This window comes from Lepeophtheirus salmonis, chromosome 8 (genome assembly GCF_016086655.4).
Source record: "Lepeophtheirus salmonis chromosome 8, UVic_Lsal_1.4, whole genome shotgun sequence".
NCBI lineage: Eukaryota > Metazoa > Arthropoda > Copepoda > Siphonostomatoida > Caligidae > Lepeophtheirus > Lepeophtheirus salmonis.
The window spans coordinates 2,797,675-2,817,875 of NC_052138.2; the positions used below are offsets into that span (position 1 = coordinate 2,797,675).

The window sequence follows — 20,201 nt, forward strand, 5'->3', positions numbered from 1 at the left end:
CTGTTTTGTTCGATCATAGTTGTAATTGTTTTCTATCCAGGGAATGTAAATTAAAACTGCAAAACCAGGGCCAGTATAATGGACAGGCTGGATTGGCACGAGGTGGCGCAGCCCTTCCAAAGCTTCCGGCGACGTATGGTGGAGGTTATCAGGATAATCGGATCGTATTATAAATATAATTAAATGTAGCATTCAAATAATATAAAAATCATGTTTCTACCTGGTCTAGCTCTTTCGTTATAAGCCTTTCAAGATTTCCCCAATTTAACTGGACTACCCTATATATGCACATATATGCGTGTATATGGTCAAAACGTTTGTATTTCTTTATTTCAACCCTTTTATATGTATCTTAAGTACAAAAGAATGAAGGTATCCATAAAAGATCAATTTTGTCTGGTGCTTTAACGAACACAAATGACGGAAAAAGTCTCAAGATTTTGAGAAATTGATTTTTATGTAATTCAAAAGAGAATATTAGGTTTCTAGAACACATTGCCGAATAAATAATAAATATATTTGCTAATGATTCATGCTACAACACTATGTAATTATCTCATTGACAACTCCAATGACAAATAAATCTTGATGGTTATATGGACAGGGGCAGCCTAGAGATGCAGGAGTATGTACGAGGAGTTGACCAGGGGGATAGAAGTTCCAACAATTTCGATCCAATCAATTGATTTATTGTTCATTGAGTCACAATCATTGATTGATTGAATCCTTCTCCTGGTTAAACATATCTTATCTTTCTAATATATTTATTTATTGGGTGGTTGTCACGATTTTTGTTACAATAGGTTTAATAGTGCTGTGAGTCAACTATTGACGCATCCTTTAAATGGACCACCCGGTATATGTTAGAATAATGTCTATCATAAACAATAAATGCAAAATCACGTTTAATGCGGTATTTAATATTTATTGAGTAAATATATAACTTGCGTCTCCTTTCAAACTTTGAACAAGATGTGCTAACTTTAGATGACGTTATAGAGGAATGGGATACTTCCATAGGTTTTTTTCTTACCATAGATCAACTTTTCCAAAGTCGCCCTTGTCCAAATGTAGACACGTGTTTTACTCATTGATAAAATCAATGAGTAAAACACAAGCCTTTGGAAAGTTGTGGAGGTATTGTCACCCCCTTGTAAAAAAAACCAATTTTGCCACTTTAAAACCTTAAATGTTTGATATTATGTAAAATTTATTTTTTCCAAAACTCATTTGCATTTTTAAAGAACAATCAAGAAAATAACTTGCCGTGTGTTTGATATAACCGAACTTTTTCATAGATTGTACCGGGTGGTCCATTGAAATCTGAATATCTGAATTCGAAAAGTGGGAGTAGAAAATGACTCTGCCAAAAGGCCAAACTAGATCCGGAGGAGCTAAAGAAAACAGCTAAAGCCAATCCCCTCTGTCTATGAGGCCTATGCAAGAGATCACACCAAACTGTCCAAAAAGCTATCGAAAAAGGGGGTGGAAAGAATATTTTGAGTGTGGAGAGGCCACTTTTGAGATCAATAATGAAAGAAACCCATCTCCTCCTGTGCAAGAATCTTTTGAATGAGTCTTTTGAACTCTTTTGTGAACCTTTTGGACCCCTACACCCCGGACTATACTTTTTGAATGTATGTCAAGGAGAAGGCTTTCAGTGTCCTTCATCCAAACACCGAGGCCCTCAAAGCCACAGTAAGCCAGCACTAGAACGCCATGACAGAGGACTACATCTGTAGTGTGTGCAAGACCTTCTGTAACCGCCTGGAAGCCTTCGTTGCCGCTAAGAGCGGTTAGATTAATGATTAGGAGAGTTTGGAGACGCATCTATTTATAGTATTATTTTTTTTTGAAATTCTATTGTCAATTAATAAATTAAATCTTGTTGAATTTTAAAATTCACAGGGGTCAGATTTTTTATGTGCATAGGAAGTTATAAAAACAAACACCAAGAGGGTCTTCCTTTTTTTTTTGTTCAAAATTGTTTTCATGTTGACACAGCAAAAGGTAGAAGCTAAATTTTCAAAGCAAATGTTCGTTGAATGAATACTCATTCTACGATTCTTTAATCCGTTAATGTATGTATAGAGTTAACGCAAAGGTAATCTTGAATTAAAAAAAAATATATTAATATAGAAGGAGAAATGACAAAATTAATTTTTTTATACCTAGTACCGATACTTCAAAAAGATATAATTTATTAATTGACAATAGAATTTTAACAAAATTAATAATATAAATAGATGTATGTCATCCAAGGTATCACTGGGTCAGACAGGAGTTCACAGTGCCTGTCGCCAATCCCCCTATCTTTTGGTTCAAAGAATATGGGAGGTTTGACACTTCTGTTGCTCCCAATGACCTCAAGGGTAATGATACTGCCCGGAAACTTGGATTTAAAGACATGAGGGACATTAGTTCCCTCTGTGGCTAACCATCTCTTGTTCTAGAGGTTGTGGTATCTGTCATCAGTCTATTGTTTCTCATCCCAATAAAAGATGATTTGGTTACCATGGGACTTCAAATCGTTCTGCAATTTTCTCTGTAGGCAGACCGGGGGGCTTCATTTTGTACGTAAGGATATGTTTTTTGTAGAGGTGATATTACTTCATTCTCAGGTCAGGGTTTATGGACTATGGACATGAATGCTGTAATACGGCTTACTTGGAACTATTTTGGCAAGAATGCTAATTGATGTACGAAGAGATGGCTTGATATACCGTTTCAGGCCATTTTCCATTGGATATAAGAACCTAGACCGCGTTTTTCTTCATTCTGGGACTTGTGGGCTTTTCTCTTATATGTTCCCTCCTCCTTTCAGAGGTTGTAGACGTACCAATTCTATGAGGGTTTTCCCTCGGGTCTCCTCTGTCGTAAATACTTGTTTTGAATTAAAAGTTCTGCAATTAACTTAAAGCTAAGGCTCTACCTCTCACTTTCAAATTGAAATAATCTAGTTAAACGCTTTTCTTATTGCTTAGAATGGAGTTACAGATAGTGCGGATTTAACTGAACAACCCTGTACATCCTGTGGATGAATTTTTCTAAAAATTAGTGTATGTAAAGTTATAAATAATTTTTTTCTTATTTTCGATATTTTTTGTTATAGATAGGATTTTTATATTGACGGATCAGAATATGCCTATTTAATTATGAGTCGTCTATTACACAGAGTGTAATTGAGTCTAAGGTTATCCATGCAGCTAATTGAAACAAACTGTAGCTAAACGATTTAAAAACTTAAAACCCATTACATAGTTTGCAACATAACTAATGCAAAACAGGACAAATTGTAACTTAACAACTTATATAGTTTATTAGATTGTTTGGGGGGTCTGTCGCAAGTTTTAAAAGTAATTTATCATTTAATTTGTTTTATATGTTACTCTTAATGTGTTATTTATTTTAAAGAGATGTCATGGGCCATCATCTCCTTTTAAAACTTTAAAGAGTTGAGTCTCAATTTACAATAATGTGATTGATTGAGTTTTGATATTTCCTTTCATATTTTGTCAATATGTATTGTTATATCTTTTTGTCGTGTTTTAAAATTTATAATTATGATCACCCATACATAATTTTGTATAAAAGTGTGTTGTAAGACTTTCAGCCTTTCCCTTCTCATATTCCCCCCTCCTTCTTACCCATTATTATAACTCCATATTAGAATAATGCTTTATCCAGTGACTAAGGGTCAAAGGAATTCGGGGTTAGAATCAAATATCTGGCTTTTGTCCAGTAGTTAATACTTTTCTTTTCTTTTAATATTTTTTCACCATAATATTATGTTTGTAGGCATTTCTGTACACTTTGCTTTTATACTTATGAACTCACAACACCCTAATAATTACTCCACGCCTTTATTCATGATGTCTTTTTGACTAATTTTTATATATAATTTTTAGACATATTCAGGGTCGATCTTATCTTGTGGTAAATATTTTATTATTTTCATTTTTTCAAGTATAAAATATAAACCAGATATTTTGTGAGGACATTAATTTAACTAAATCATCTGGAAATAGTCCTTGGCACTCCCTTTATTAAAGATATGAGCTTTGAGCTCTAATAATGGTCTCAATACAAGGCCTAAATCCTTTGCAGACCTTGACCATGTAGTCAGACACAAGCTAGGTTAACTTCTTCTTAATGGAAGCCTCTAGAGACGGGACACTCCGTTGATGAGAAGCACACACTCTCTCCTCCAGACGCGCCTAGAGCAGTCCATAGGATCCGTGTCTGACGTCACCCATATGTTTTACCCCCTAAAGGTCTGGAAAGTTGTCTCTCTCTCAGGAAAATGAAACTGTCCCAGAACTTTTCTTTGGCCCCAGATTTCTAGTCCAGAAGTTCAATGTAAGCATCTGCATTGAGCCACACCTTCCTCTCCACAAAAATGGGAGGGCTGACTTCTCCTGTGCTGGTGTGTGAATTTTTTTGCTCTGAAGACATGTTTCACTGAAACTGAGACATTGTATGGATGTTCGGTTGTGATTCAGCGACTGTTTTGCTTATTCACAGTGCCATCAACGGTGCAAAAAAATTTCACCAGAAAAGAGCAAAACATTGCCCCTATTTTTGTTGTCTTTGATAAAATTTAGAATCTTCTTTGCTTTTTCAAACTGTTTTAGCTTGCTCTGTTCAGAGATAAGATGATTTTTTGTCCTTCCCGTGATTTTACACAAATGTTTTTCTGAATTAAAAATATTAAGATGTGTTGAACTAGATAAAATTAACCCTGTATTGATGTATTCAAATATATTTAAATACAAAATATCATATTTTGTATTTATATTTAATTATAAATATTCCTTTAATTAGTCCGATGGATTTTCACTGATTAAGTATAGTATTATTCATCTGGTATAGGAATCTTCTTTGAAGTCCATATACATACCAAATTAAGTATATTTCCTTCTCTAGGAACGACTGGGACGCGAACCTATCTACATTTAGTTCATTAGAATAATTTCTCCCGTGTGCTGATTTAAAAAAAGAAAGATGTAAAAATGCTTATTTTTTTAGAAACAACCCCCAGGGATCAGGGAGGAGTACCCTCGTCTGCTTATCAGCCACTTTGGGAAAGGGAAGATCCATGTATGTACATGGACTCCCTTTTGAGAAAAATCATTCCATCTTGCTTTTGTCTTGATAGTCCACATGTTTAAATCATTAAAAAATTCATGAACATACAATTTTTTAATAGGTATATTAAAATCATCGTCTCTGCATAGATTGACGCGGTTTCACTTTGAAAGTGTCATAAATATACATATGACATAAATCATTCAATAAACTTATTAACTAAATGCATTTAAAAATATGTTATAACATATTTCGATTGTCGCCTCCTCGTTAATAGATATGAATGATAATATTTAAAGGAATTTTAAACGTTTTTAATTTTAAATATATACTCAGAACGTATATATAAAGCACTTTTTATCTAACATATATATGTTAAACGATTAATATATATATTCACCTCAAGAACTTTAAATTCAAATTATGGATCAAAACCCCAAATGCAGTCTTTTATATAATTTTATTAAATAAATATCTAAAACTAACAAAAAAAAAATATATACAGGGGTCCTTTGAAAATTCCGTGCAATGTCTGAGAGATGGCATTACTGGGGCGTACTGAGATTATGATTAGTTAGTAGTATCTCTTGGAAAAATACAGTCTAACTTTCAGCCAAATCGGTTTATTTATGTCTGTTTGGTATTCGTTTGAATTAATGAATAAGCCGGAAAGGTTATGGGGCCTTTTTTTTGGATTCGCAAGGAATAATCCTTATTGACTATATGAAAAAGTGTAAAACTATAACAGGGGCATATTATTCATCATTATTGGACTGTTTGAAAACCGAGCTGCAAGAAAAACGACCACGATAGCTCTTCAAAGTCCATCACGGCAATGCACCAGCTTACACCTCAATAGTTATGGTCGGTGCACCAGCTTACACCTCAATAGTTATGGTCGGTAAATTAATAAAAATAGGGCTCCAAGTCGAGATGCTCACAGTAATAACAATCTCATGCATCTTTCATCCATCACTATATCATGGATTTTATCAATAATTTCTGGAGTAGTAATTTCAGAAGGGGTCCAGAACCTTCAGAGTCACTTGTGCCTATTTGCCCAAACCGTAAATTATGAAACCACTTATAAACTGTTCTAATTGAATGTAGAGAGTCCTTATAATGTTTATCAAGCTTCTTTTTAGTCTCCTGAGGCGTTGTGTCTTTCATAAAGTAATGTTTAATCCACACACAAAAATCCTTTTTTGTCCATTTTTTGAAAATCACTCCACTTCCTCGATTCAAACGAATGCAAAACAGAAAAAAAATTGACCGATCTGGCTCAAAGTTGGTGTATGTTCTTCCAAAAGGTGCTACTAACTAAACAAAACCTTGATACGCGCCAATAGTTACATCTCTCAGACTTTTGCATGGACTTTTCAAACGACCTTCGTATATTATATTTTTTTGAAAGAGTATTTTAAATATTTGAGGGGTTCTTTGAGCATCAGGGAAGGAGCACCAGAAAAATTTAACTTGCTTTGGACCCTGCAATTCACCTACACAACCTGTGAGCTGAGATGTATTATAGCTTATTAGAAGGGGTCCTTGGTACCTAGGAGCAACACGACAATAGAGTTTAAACTGTATTTTAGGCCATCCTTCACAATGCACAACCTGTGAGCCGGGGTTTATTTTGGGATATTAGAAGAGTTCTTTGATCCTCAAGGAAGGGGCCGCAGATAAATTTAACTTGCTTTGGGCCCTGCAAACCACCTGCACAACTCGTGAGCTGGGGGTGTATTACAGCTTTTCATAAGGGGCCCTTATTGCCTAGAAGCATGGTGAAGGCAGAGTTTAAACTGTATTTTAGACCATAATTCACCATGTACAACCTGTGAGCCAGGGTTTATTTTGGGATATTAGAAGGGTTTTTTGATCCTCAGGGAAGGGGCAGTGGAAAAATTTAGTTTGACCCGTGCCCAGCAGTTCATCTACACAATGGGGTTCACTATAGAATATTAGAAGTGTACCTTGGTTCCTAGAAACACGTCGGAGGTATAGTTTCAACTTTACTTTGGCCTAGAACTTCTTCTATACAACCTGAGAGCCGGAATGTATTTTGGGATATTACAGGGTGTCTTTGATGTTCAGGGAAGCGGTTGCGAGACTGCCAGTTTGGCGTCTAACCCATAATAAAGCATTCCTCATTACGTAAAAAAAGAGTGCCTATATATGAGCGTATACTCATAAAACCAACATGAGAATAATTTGTAAAATTTTACGGTCTTATTTTTTGTTTTATAAGAAGAGTTCCTAACCAATTTTAATTTCTTAGTGTCCTAGGCAACGCTGAGCAACCCTTCTCTTGTATTTTTTTAAAAGACAAGAGCACATTGCGACCAAGAACTCAAATGATTTATATAATAATATTACTTAATCTGACCCATAAGAGAGAAATTATCCAAAAATAATAGGGGGGTCTGCTTTCTACCTTCACAATAAACAACGGTATTATGCTTTAAACATGGAAACTCTATACTTGGAATATGTAAATAAATATTGAATGCATGTATATTATTTCTTTTGGACAAATTCAATTGGTTCAAATATTCATCAATAATGTGTAATATTTAAAAAAAAAAAATTGTTTCATTTTAAAATATGTATATTCTTAATCATATACATAAAAAAGATATATTTTGTAAAACAATAATTTTATTTACTTTGTTTTTTTGTGTTGCTTTCTCGATCGGGTCAATTCCTAATAATAGTTCTGCTTACTGACCTTTCTTTCCCATTTTGTGGAGTAAAAAAATGATTTAAAAAAAAAAAAAAAGCTTGCCTATAGTCTGCTTTGATTTTTTATTGAACATATATAAACCCCTGGCCTTTCATTACAGGCATCAGTCTTCTTTTTGTTGACTTCAGTGTCCAAACGAAAAAGGTAAATCAATATTTCTACTCAAAATCATTTCTTACACTAGAGCAAAGAATTAGATTTATTTAATCCATTATTACTTTACTTTTGGAAAAATTAAAATACATAGACAAATTAAATTAAATTATTACTTATTTTGAAAAGTTATATTTTTATTAAATCCGTTAAAAAACTGTTTTTTCCGTAAAATTTTCTTTGTTCATCTAATTATCTACGTTATTAATGATTCATATCTTTTTCATGTACGATAACTCAGCATTCTAAGTCAATATGCCCGGTCATGTAAAACTAGGAAAGCCCGGTGAGCCGGATCCAGATCCAGCTCCCTTTCTAGTCGTCTCCATGGAGATGAAGAGAGAGGACATGCTCAAGCCCTACGATCCAAAGAAGTCTGTCTGGGTCCCTGATGGCAAGGGTGGATACATTGCGGGTTTACTTGAGAGTAGTAGTGGCGACAAGACCACTGTTGCCCTTGGTCATGAGGTAATTAAGCACGTAGCCATTTAAAGAGGAAATTCATTATGTGCTTGGTGCAGATTCTATTTTGCTCTCTGTGTGCTTTCATTCTTTTTGAAAAATGAGGTTCCATTTTTGTTTGCTGGACTCAAACACAGATTTCATGTCATAATTGCAAGGACATTTTTGGTTGAGCAACAATTATTAAAATACACTTTTATCAGCAATATTATTAGTATAATGACATGAAAACAATTCCCGCAAATTGCAATTTTTCAGAAATGTAATTTTGAAATTGGAAAAAATATTAAAATATTTTTTGTTTTTTTAATTAATTGTTTTATCACAAAAGTTGCAAATGTTTAAAAAAATCCAGAAACATGTTTTCTTCAATCAATTAAAAATACTTTTTAGAAATAGACCATTAAAATAAAGAAGAAAAAAACATTTTAAAAAACAGAAAAAGTTTTTACCTAAATAAATGGTTATATCACAAAAAATGCAAATATTTTTTAGGAATGCAATATTAAAATGAAAAAAAAAAGAAAAAAAACTTTGCAAATGAACAAAAATCCAGGAAAGTTTTTAATAAAATTCTATAATGTTATGAAAGAAACTGCAAATATTTTTTTGAGAAATCATGCTAAAATGAAAAACAAGCCCAAAATATTTAAAATATCATAAAACACATACTCAAAATCATTTTTCACCCCTTTAAAGCTTATTTTTGGCTCTACAACAACTCAATATATACTAAAAACCCACTTTTTTCTTTCTGACTGCTTAGATTCATTGGTAGTCTAAGTGTTCTATTTTAATACACAAGTGTCAAACATGGTTGAATAGGATTTTCCTCTTTTTTTATGATAAGCAAAATATTTAGCTTACAAGTTTACATTATCTCAGTGATAATTTTTATATGACTAAAAACCCTTCTACATAGTAAAAGGACACCATGCACTTTTTTGTTACAAATAATGCGACACAGTGGCTATTGTTGGACATAATATCTGTACCAAGTTATGTGGTGTTGTAGTTTTTATAGAGATCCTAATGTTCCACTTTATTACCCATAGAAAAAAACTTTCAAATCTGAAGAGGTTGGACAAGTCAACCCTCCCAAGTTCGAAAAGTGTGAAGACATGGCTAACTTGACTTATCTCAATGACGCCTCTGTTTTCCACAACTTGAAGACCCGTTTTCAAGCCAAACTTATTTATACCTACTCTGGTTTGTTCTGTATTGTTGTCAACCCCTACAAAAGGTACCCCATCTACACTGCAAGAGTCGTCAAAATGTACTTGGGTAAGAGGAGGAATGAAGTTCCTCCCCATCTTTGGGCCATTACTGAGACTGCCTACCGTAACATGTTGCAAAATCTCAAGAATCAATCTATGTTGATTACTGGTGAGTCTGGAGCAGGAAAAACTGAGAATACCAAGAAAGTAATTTCCTACTTGGCAATGGTTGCCTCTTCTGGAAAGAAAACCTCAACTAAGAAGGTTTCCCTTGAGGACCAAATCGTTGCCACTAACCCCATCCTAGAGTCTTACGGTAATGCCAAGACTTCAAGAAACGACAATTCCTCCCGTTTCGGTAAATTCATCAGAATCCACTTCACTAGCTCTGGTAAATTGGCTGGTTGTGACATCGAGTCCTACCTTTTGGAAAAGTCTCGTATTACCCAACAACAAGAAGTTGAGAGATCATACCACATCTTTTACCAACTTTTGCAACCTTTTGTTCCTGATATGAAGAGCAAGTGTTGCTTGGGTGACGACATTTATGATTACAGCTACGTCTCCCAAGGTAAAGTTACAGTCGCTTCCATCGATGACAATGAAGAATTGGAATATACCTTCTCTGCATTTGACATCATTGGTTTTGGTGAACAAGAGACCTGGGAATGTTTCCAACTCACTTCTGCTGTCATGAACATGGGTGAAGTTCACTTCAAACAAAAGGGTCGTGATGACCAAGCTGAGCCTGATGATATGACCTACCCCAACAAGATCGGTGAACTTATGGGTGTGAATGCTGATGAGTTGATGAAGTCCTTCTGTAAACCCAAGATTAAGGTCGGTACTGAATGGGTAACCAAGGGTCAAACTTGTAATCAGGCCACCAACGGTGTCGGTGGTATTGCCAGAGCTATCTTTGATCGTCTCTTCAAGTGGCTAATCCTCAAGTGTAACGACACGCTAATTGATCGCTCCATGAAAAAATCCAACTTTGTTGCTGTATTGGACATTGCTGGTTTCGAAATCTTTGAGTACAACGGCTTTGAACAAATCTCTATCAACTTTGTCAATGAAAAACTTCAACAATTTTTCAACCATCACATGTTTGTTGTTGAACAAGAAGAATATGTAACTGAAGGTATTGACTGGGCTATGGTTGACTTTGGTATGGACTTGGCTGCTGCCATCATTATGTTTGAGAAGCCCATGGGTATCTGGGCTATTCTTGAAGAAGAATCTCTCTTCCCCAAGGCCACTGACAAGTCCTTTGAAGAAAAATTGAAGGCTCAGCATTTGGGCAAGTCTACTCCATTTGCCAAGCCCCAATCTAAAACTGACAAGAATGCTCACTTTGCCATCATTCATTACGCTGGTATTGTATCCTACAACGTCACTGGATGGCTCGAGAAGAACAAGGATCCCGTCAACGACACTGTTGTTGATGTATTGAAGAGAGCATCCAATGAATTGCTCGTCTTTTTGTGGAGAGACAATCCTGGACAATCCAATCCTCCAGATGATAAGGGCAAGAAGAAGAAGAAGGGTGGCGGTGGCAAAACTGTCTCATCTGTCTACCTTGTTCAATTGAGTGAGCTCATGCACACTCTTCATAGCACTGAACCTCACTTCATCCGTTGTATTGTCCCCAACACCCACAAGAAGCCCATTGAGGTTGAACCTCCACTTATTATGCACCAACTTACATGTAACGGTGTATTGGAAGGTATTCGTATTTGTATGAGAGGTTTCCCCAACAGAATGCTCTACCCTGAATATAAATCGAGATACCAAATCCTTGGAGCGTCTGAAATTGCCACAGCTAGCGACAACAAAACTGGTGTTACCGCTCTTATGAACAAAATCAGCTTTGACTGTGAAAAGTACAGATTGGGTCACACGAAAGTCTTCTTCAGAGCTGGTGCTCTTGCTGCCCTTGAGGAAGCTAGAGACGAAATCGTACTTAAGCTTGTGAGATGGATGCAAGGAGAAATCTTTGGTAGCGTCAAGCGTAAGGAATACAAGAAGAAATTCGATCAAAGAGAACTTCTTAAGGTCATCCAAAGAAACTTCAGAAAATACCAGGTCCTCAGAAACTGGGGATGGTTTATTATGATTCAGAAAACTCGTCCTCTCATTGGACAAGTTAACATTGAAGAAGAATTACGGTTACTTGAAACTAAGGCTAATGATGCTTTCGGTGCTTATGAAGAAGCCCTTAATGTCACCAAAGATTTGGAGGCTGCCAATATTCAAATTGACGAAGAGAAAAAACAACTCACCAAACAACTTGAATCTGAGCAAGGAAACTTGTCTCAATACCAGGATAGACAAACCAAAGCCCTTAAACTCAAGGTTTCTGCTGATTCTGACTTGGTTGTTGCCCAACAAAACTTGGCTAAGGCCGAACAAGACCGCATTGAAATGACTGCTGATAGAAAGAAGCTCGAAGGCCAAGTTGGTCTTGTCAAGAAGGACATTGAAGACTTGGAACTTGCCATCCAAAAGGTAGAACAAGAAAAAACCAACCGTGACCACATCCTTCATACCTTGAATGAAGAAGTTGCCGAACAAGATGAAGTGATCAACAAGCTCAATAAGGAAAAGAAGCACATTGCTGACAACCAATCTAAGGCATCCGAAGATTTGGTCCAAGCTGATGAGAAGGTGTCTCACTTGAACTCCATCAAGGCCAAATTGGAGAGCACTCTTGATGAATTGGAGTCTTCTGTCGACCGTGAAAAGAGAACTCGTGCTGAAATCGAAAAATCAAGGAGGAAGGTTGAGGGTGAACTTAAGATTTGCCAGGAATCTGTTTCTGATCTTGAACATTCCAAAAAGGAACTTGAGAACTGCATTCTCCGCAAGGAGAAGGATGCCAGCTCCTTGAACCATAAACTCGAGGATGAACAATCAATTGTCTCCAAGTTGCAAAAGTCAATCAAGGAAAACCAAGGACGTGTCGAAGAGCTCGAAGAGGAACTTGAAGCTGAAAGACAGGCCAGAGCCAAGGCTGAAAGACAAAGATCTGACTTGGCCAGAGAATTGGAAGAACTCGGTGAGCGTCTTGATGAGGCTGGAGGTGCTACCTCTGCTCAAATGGAGTTGAACAAGAAGAGAGAAAACGAAGTCAACAAATTGAGACGTGACATTGAAGAGGCCAACATTCAACAGGAATCTATCCTTAGCAACTTGAAGAAAAAACACCAAGATGCCATTCAAGAAATGACGGAACAAATCGATCAATTGAACAAGATGAAATCTAAGATCGAAAAAGACAAGACCAAGATCCAACACGAAATCGCAGATGCCCGTGCTGCTACTGATGAGATCTGCCGTGCCAAGGCTTCATCCGAAAAATCTAACAAGAACTTGATCTGCCAACTCAATGATGTCAACAAGAAGGTTGAAGAAGCTAACATGACACTGGGTGACTTTGAATCTCACAAGAGGAAGCTTGCCGCTGAGAACGGTGACTTGTTGAGAATCGCAGGAGACATCAACAACAACGTTAACATGTTACAAAAGATGAAGTTCTCTCTCCAATCTGCTTTGGAAGATGCCAAGCACAACGCTGACGATGAAGCCCGAGAGAGATGCTTGCTTCTTGGAAAGTTCAAGAACCTTGAACATGAAGTGGATGGATTAAGGGAAAACCTTGAAGAAGAGATTTCTGCTCGTGATGACTTGAACAGACAAATCAATAAGTGTGAGGGTGAGGCCAACCTATGGCGCACCAAATACGAATCCGAAGCTGTTGCTAAGGCCGAAGAATTGGAAATGTCAAAGATGAAGTTGCAAGCCCGCTTGACTGAAGCTGAGAGCACCATTGAGAACCTCAACTGCAAATTGAGTCAAGTCGAAAAGAGCAAGGGCAAACTCCACCTTGAGATTGAAGAAATGAGCATCAGCTTGGACCAAGCTCAAATCCTCAACAACCAAATGGAAAAGAAGGCAAGACAATTCGACAAGATTGTCCAAGAATGGAAGGGCAAGGTTGATGGATTGAGCATGGATCTTGACGTATCTCAAAAGGAATGCAGAAATGCTTCCTCCGAACTCTTCAGAGTGAAATCCGCCTACGAAGAATCCGTCTCTCAATTGGATGAAGTCAGACGTGAGAACAAGACTTTGAGCAACGAAATCAAGGACATCATGGACCAAATCAGTGAAGGTGGCAGATCCATCCACGAGATTGACAAAATCAGAAAACGCCTTGAAGCCGAAAAGATTGAGCTCCAAGCTGCTTTGGAAGAAGCTGAAGGTGCCCTTGAACAAGAAGAAAACAAGGTTTTGAGAGCTCAACTTGAATTGACTCAAGTTAGACAAGAAATTGAGCGCCGCATCGCTGAGAAGGAAGAAGAATTCCAAGGAATCAAGAAAAACCAAGGCAAGGCCGTTGAAGGTATGCAAGCTGCTTTGGAACAAGAAAGCAAGGGCAAGGCTGAAGCTTTGAGAATGAAGAAGAAGCTTGAGTCTGATGTTGGGGAATTGGAAATGTCTCTTGAGCACTCCAATGCCAACAACCTCGAAACCCAAAAGTCCATTAAGAAGTACCAACAACAAATTCGTGAAAACCAATCCAAGTTAGAAGATGAACAAAGAGCTAAGGAGAATGCCCGTGACGCTTTGGTCGTTTCTGAGCGCAAGTCTCATGCCATGCAGAACGCTTTGGAAGAGGCCCGTACTCTCTTGGAACAAGCTGACCGCAATAGAAGAATCAATGAACAAGAGCTCTCTGATGTTAACGAATCATTAAGTGATGCTACTGTCCAAAATCAAGCTATTGCTGCTGCCAAGCGCAAGCTTGAATCTGAAATGCAAACTTTGCAAGTAAGTAGTTCAAACCTTACTCTCAATTCGGTTTTTAAATTATTAACTTTCTTTCTTTAGGCTGATCTTGATGAGATGGCAGTCGAAGCTAGACTTTGTGACGAGAAGGCCAGCAAGTCCATGATTGATGCTGCTCGCCTTGCAGATGAACTTAGATCCGAACAAGACCATGCTCAATCCCTTGAAAAATCCCGTAAGCTTTTGGAAGCCCAAGCCAAGGACATGCAAACCCGTCTTGATGAAGCCGAATCCAATGCCCTTAAGGGAGGAAAGAAGGCCATGAATAAGATGGAGACTCGTATCCGTGAATTAGAATCCGAAATGGATGCTGAGAATCGCCGTTTGGCTGACTCTCAAAAGAACTTGAGAAAATCTGAGAGAAGAATCAAGGAGCTCACCTTTGCCGGTGATGAGGATCGCAAGAACCACGAACGTATGCAATCTTTGATTGATCAACTCCAAGGAAGAATCAAGTCCTACAAGAAGCAGATCGAAGAAGCTGAGGAAATCGCTGCTTTGAATTTGGCAAAGTTCCGCAAAACTCAAGCTGTCTTGGGTGATGCCGAGAGCCGTGCTGATATCTCTGAACAAGCCCTTGCCAAGGCTAAGGTTAGAGGACGTAGTGTCTCCATTGGACCCCAATAAAATGGGCTCACTCCATCTAATCATTTTGAGAAAAACTTGATCAAAATGAAATAAACATTTAAAAAATTAAGAACAAAAAAAATAAATACATAAAACCATTCTCTATATGATTGAAATAAAATGCAATAAAGAAGAAAATTAAAAAAATAATCCCTTTGTTGTCATCCATCTTCAATCCTTATTCCTTTGCTCCACTTCATTTTTGAATGAAAATCCGTTCATTGAAAAATAGTGTATGTAGGTACTAGAGATGGAACGATTCCAAAATATTCATCAATACCGATTCCGGTGCAGAATCTGATACAAAAATCCTTGTTTCCCACATAACATATAACACAATTAAGTGTCTTCGATTATTTACCTCTCATCAAATATTTACTTACCCACAAAAAAATTCCTTTTCAATAATTATAAAAGAAAAAAGTTGTTATTGTATGTGTTCAGGGGTTGGATCAGGGATTTAGGGGGGGGGGGCAAAAGTGTCAAAAGACTCATTCTAAAGATTTCTTGAAACTGAGAAGATGGAGATTCTTTCATTGCTAGTGTCAAAAGTGGTATCTCCACCCTCACAAGGCTCTTTCCATCCTATTTTTTGACAGGTTTCTGGACAATCAGGTGGTGTGAAGATCCGAGATCTCTTGCATGGGACCTCATGGACTTCAGGGGATTGGCCTAATCTGTTTTCTCAAATTCCTCCGAATCTAGTTTGGCCTTTTTGACTGAGCTTCTCTTCCTTTCTCACATTTTGGACTTGTTCGAGGAGAAGACGGTGGTCCTGGAGACGCCCAACTGCTTGGGCTGAACAAATATAAATTCTTGTATCACGTTCAAGCCTCATAGCTAGAGAGCTCAGGTTTGTTTTGTTTCCTACCAACCAGTATAATAGACTGATATATGTCTACGAATTATTGTGTATTCATTATGATGTGGCATTTATCCTTCTTTTCTTGATTTTTGTTCGACATGTCGTCATGTACACATCATCGTATATAGGGGACTAAAATAACATGTCATATCTATATCAATTTGTCAATTAATATAAATGTACTTTACACATTTCTTTCACTCCATACAAAATATCATAAATTATTTGAAAGTTGTTTCATGGTCAATTTGAAAAGAGAGCATGATGTATTTGATGTAATAATTTATTTGCACCTACTTACCCACTTTAAATATGTTATTCAATTGATATCTAGAGCGTTTCTCAGTCATATAGTTTTAATAGTCAGCGTTGTTCTTATCTAATGGTACACATTTTATTAATTAAGATTTTTCAAGAGTAAAATTTAAACAAGGTTTAGTTATACTTTTCCAATTTGCTCCAACAAAAACCCTCCGATTACCTTTTTTTATATAACTCGGATTAAATATTAAGTTGTACGCAGAAAAAACTCCTCTGGAGAAAATTGCCGGTTAGAACATTTTCCTAGGAGAAAATTGTTCGTATTTTGTTCAAACTTCATGATGAATAATATAACACGTTATAAATTCACTTAATATTATTTAGAACAAATATATTTGTTTGGTCCATCCCCCAAGGGAGTGCCTTCAAGTGTGAGAATAAATAGCTGAGTGCCTCTTAGAAGATGTTTGAATACTGGATGAATTGGCAGTGGTTTTTAAGGATCTAGGGGTATTCAGGGGCTTGGAACTATTTTTTATTATTAGAGGGATCTGAATTGGTATGAGTTGGTGGTTTAAAAAAAAAAAAAAAATCCCACACTACCTGCGAGCCAATCTGAGGGGCGAGAGTATTCAACCATATTTTAAGAGGCCCATAGATAATTATTCCTCCCTCCCTCCTTACCAATACTCTCGATCCATTTCTTAAAAGTTTAGATTGAATTTAAAAAATGCAAGGAAATTGTGTTGCAATAATGTTACTCATACTTAAAGGTACTCCCTTGGGGGATGAAACAAACAAATATGTTTAGAAATTTGTCATAAATAATATTTAGCGTAATGTGTGAAACTAGGTACATTGATAATGAATGATACATTGTTAAGGACAAGGAAAGAATAATATTTATTAGCTATATATTTTAATAGTGTCCTTATTTATTCGGTCCAGTTCAGTCTTAGGACTGATCGTATCAGTCCTTGGGATCGGTCCATTAAACTACAGGCCACTTAGCCTGTCATCAAAGACCAAACTTTATAAGTAGACTTAGGATTTGTAAGCCATCGCTCATGAAAGTTCCTCATTTTTCTAAACTGTTAGGAAATAAAGATATAAAATGTGTTTTTCAGTCGTAAAATGCAACGGCTTCACATGATTATTTAATGATATTTATATATATTGAGGTAAACCCCTCTTGTAGAAACCTTCCTTTATTAGGCTCTCTTTTTGGAGATAAATTTTGTATATGATGCAATCGGGGTCGCTAGGGCAAGTTTAAGTAAACCGCAATCGAATCCTCCATTGTGGCCTCCATATTTTCATTAAGCCCCGTACAAGTTAGAACAACCTATAAAAAAGAAACCAGTCCCCGTTAATTTTGCCTCAAATTATTTTGCTTGAAAACATTTTGCCTTAAACTATTTCGTCTTAGAGCATTTTGCCGTAAGGCTATTTCGCCTTAATATATAAATAAATGAGGTTCATACGTCGTTATTGTTCAATTTGGTTGAAATCAATGTTCCTTTTGAATTTTCCAAATCATAATATGTCAAATCCTTTTCCTAGTGATTATTTCGCATAAAACGACCCATATACGACGTGTGCTCAAAAAGTAAGGTTACTATTCAAACGGGCAAAGTATATATAAGAAGCTAGATTTTTTATTTACTTTATGTGAGTATATTCGAAAGAAAAATAAGTCTTTATTATTGAAAGCCATATAATATGTTTAGTTTGTTTCTGAGAGGCAAAATGTGTAGAAATATTTTGCCTGTTCGGCGATTTTTTTATATAGGACATTTTGTTCTTCCATTTTGGCGATTGGGATTTGCTTTTGATATCATAGCCATATACCCCAGATTCTTCACAAGTTATAAGCCTTTTGAGCAAATCCGGATCATCATTGACGTCCGTCAACAGCTCATTAGCAATGCTCTGCGACAAATCTTTTGGTCAAAATAAAGCAGTTTCGGAACAAACTTCTCTGACTCTTGTCTCGTGCCCAAAACATTCGAAAACATTTCATGGCAAGAGACGACCGATATGTCAATATCTCAAGCAACTTCTCAATAGTGATTCGAGAGTTTTCAAAAACAAATTTCTTAACTGCTTCAACATTTTCATTTGTTGTTGACGTGATTGGGCGTCCAGAGCGAGGTTCGTCAATTGCATCTTCGTGGCCATCTTGGAAGATTTTGTACCACCTATAAGCATAGTATGCCACAGTCAACCTTTCAAGTGTTTTGGAGCACTTAATTTAATGTTTTTATACAAAATGTCATGTTAATTCTTTGATCCACGTGTTTCAATAGCAAAAAATCACGTAACAGACAAAATACTTATTACCATTTTGCCTCTCACAAACAAACTAAACCTATTATTTAGATTTGAACGTTGAATATATGTTCTCTTTTGACTTTACTAACATAAAAGAATCTATTATACCAAATATAGCCTGCCCGCTAAATTTGAAAAGTCACCTTATTATTTGATCAAACCTCGTATGTAATTCATTTTGATATGGCAATGATAGTTTTGGATTTCTTAAGAGATTAATATGAGTTTGTTTGATTGACTTATTTGCCTAACCACCAGATGATTTATGGTATTCATAATACAATCAAGGTAACGACTTGCTTAAATAGGACTATAGCCCCCCCCCTCCTTCAATCCCATCCCACGTTGTGACCCCCATTATTATATATTTTATGGATGAAATAAGCCATATTTAACGGATATGGTAAATTTTTTAATAGAGACGAGCATAAGATTGATGGATTATAATAATATAATCAATCGTTTCAACTCTTTTTATCTTTAATACGTATCTATTCATTATAAGGGGAACCATCCGTGTTTTGATGCGTTAGGCTGGTTCTTAAAAATGTTTGTGTGTGAGTTGGGGGGGAAGATGGTCTTAAAAACAAAAAAAAATATTTACTAAAAATGTAGGGCACTAGGTAGAGTGGAGCCTATGGCCATTTTTCTGAAATAAATATCCTGCCGGGTGGTCTATTGAAATCTAAACACTTTCTAAATGAATAATGAATGAAGGTTGAGTGATATAAATTCACTCATATTTCGATATATTAAACTATAAGCAAATAGCTACAACCCAAAACAAAACTGAGCTCTCTAGCTTACGTACAAGTCCAGAAAATGAACCTTGAACGTGATTGACAAATTTCCATTCTCCATGCAGTTGTACTTCTCCAAGACCACCGTCTACTCCGTCGACAAGTCTGAAACGTTGGAGAGGAAGAATAGCTCTGTCAAAAAGGCCAAACTGCACACGGAGGACATAAAGAAACATCTCTGGCTAATTCCCTCAAGTCCATTAGGGTTTATGCAAGAGATCTCGAGGGTTCACACCAGAATGTCTAAGGAGCTATAAGAAAGTGGATATAAAGAGCCTTGTGAGGGGGGAGACGTCACTTTTGACAGCAGCAATGAAGGAAACCCATCTCTTCCGTTGCAAGAGTCTATTAAAAGAGTCTTTTGAACCCTTTTTTGCCACTTTTGGGCCCCTACATCTCTGATGCCCACACCCTTGACTACACCTTTTGGGTGGATGTCGAGTGGACTATTCAAAATGGTGATATTTAATGAACGTATACCCAGTGGTCTATTAATGCCGTTAAAAAAGCTACATTAATGATTAAGAGAACTCAGACACACATCTATTTATAGTATTCATTTTGATGAAATTCTATTGTTAATTTTAAATTATATCTTGTTGAAGTTTAAAATTCAAAGTGCTCAGTTTTTAATGGACCACTCGGTGTAAGTGACATTCTAATATACATAGATAAAAAATCATCGGAGCATGGATTAAGGATTGTTGCTCTAGTATTGGAGATGAGAGATTACGTTTCTCTAATTTGACAAGATTACATCATTCAATCTACACACACACACACTCAAAATGGGCATGTTC

General features: G+C 36.4%; 1 protein-coding gene across 1 annotated transcript; it reads left to right on the top strand.

Annotated features, from left to right (window-relative positions):
- Positions 1 to 7,843: 7,843 nt before the first annotated feature.
- LOC121122534 (uncharacterized) lies at positions 7,844 to 15,288 on the top strand. Its single transcript, XM_040717552.2, has 4 exons — positions 7,844 to 7,975; positions 8,226 to 8,452; positions 9,502 to 14,496; positions 14,557 to 15,288. The coding sequence occupies exons 2-4, from the start codon at positions 8,240 to 8,242 to the stop codon at positions 15,139 to 15,141; spliced, it is 5,793 nt and encodes a 1,930-aa protein (XP_040573486.1). The 5' UTR covers positions 7,844 to 7,975; positions 8,226 to 8,239; the 3' UTR covers positions 15,142 to 15,288.
- The last annotated feature ends 4,913 nt before the right edge of the window (positions 15,289 to 20,201 follow it).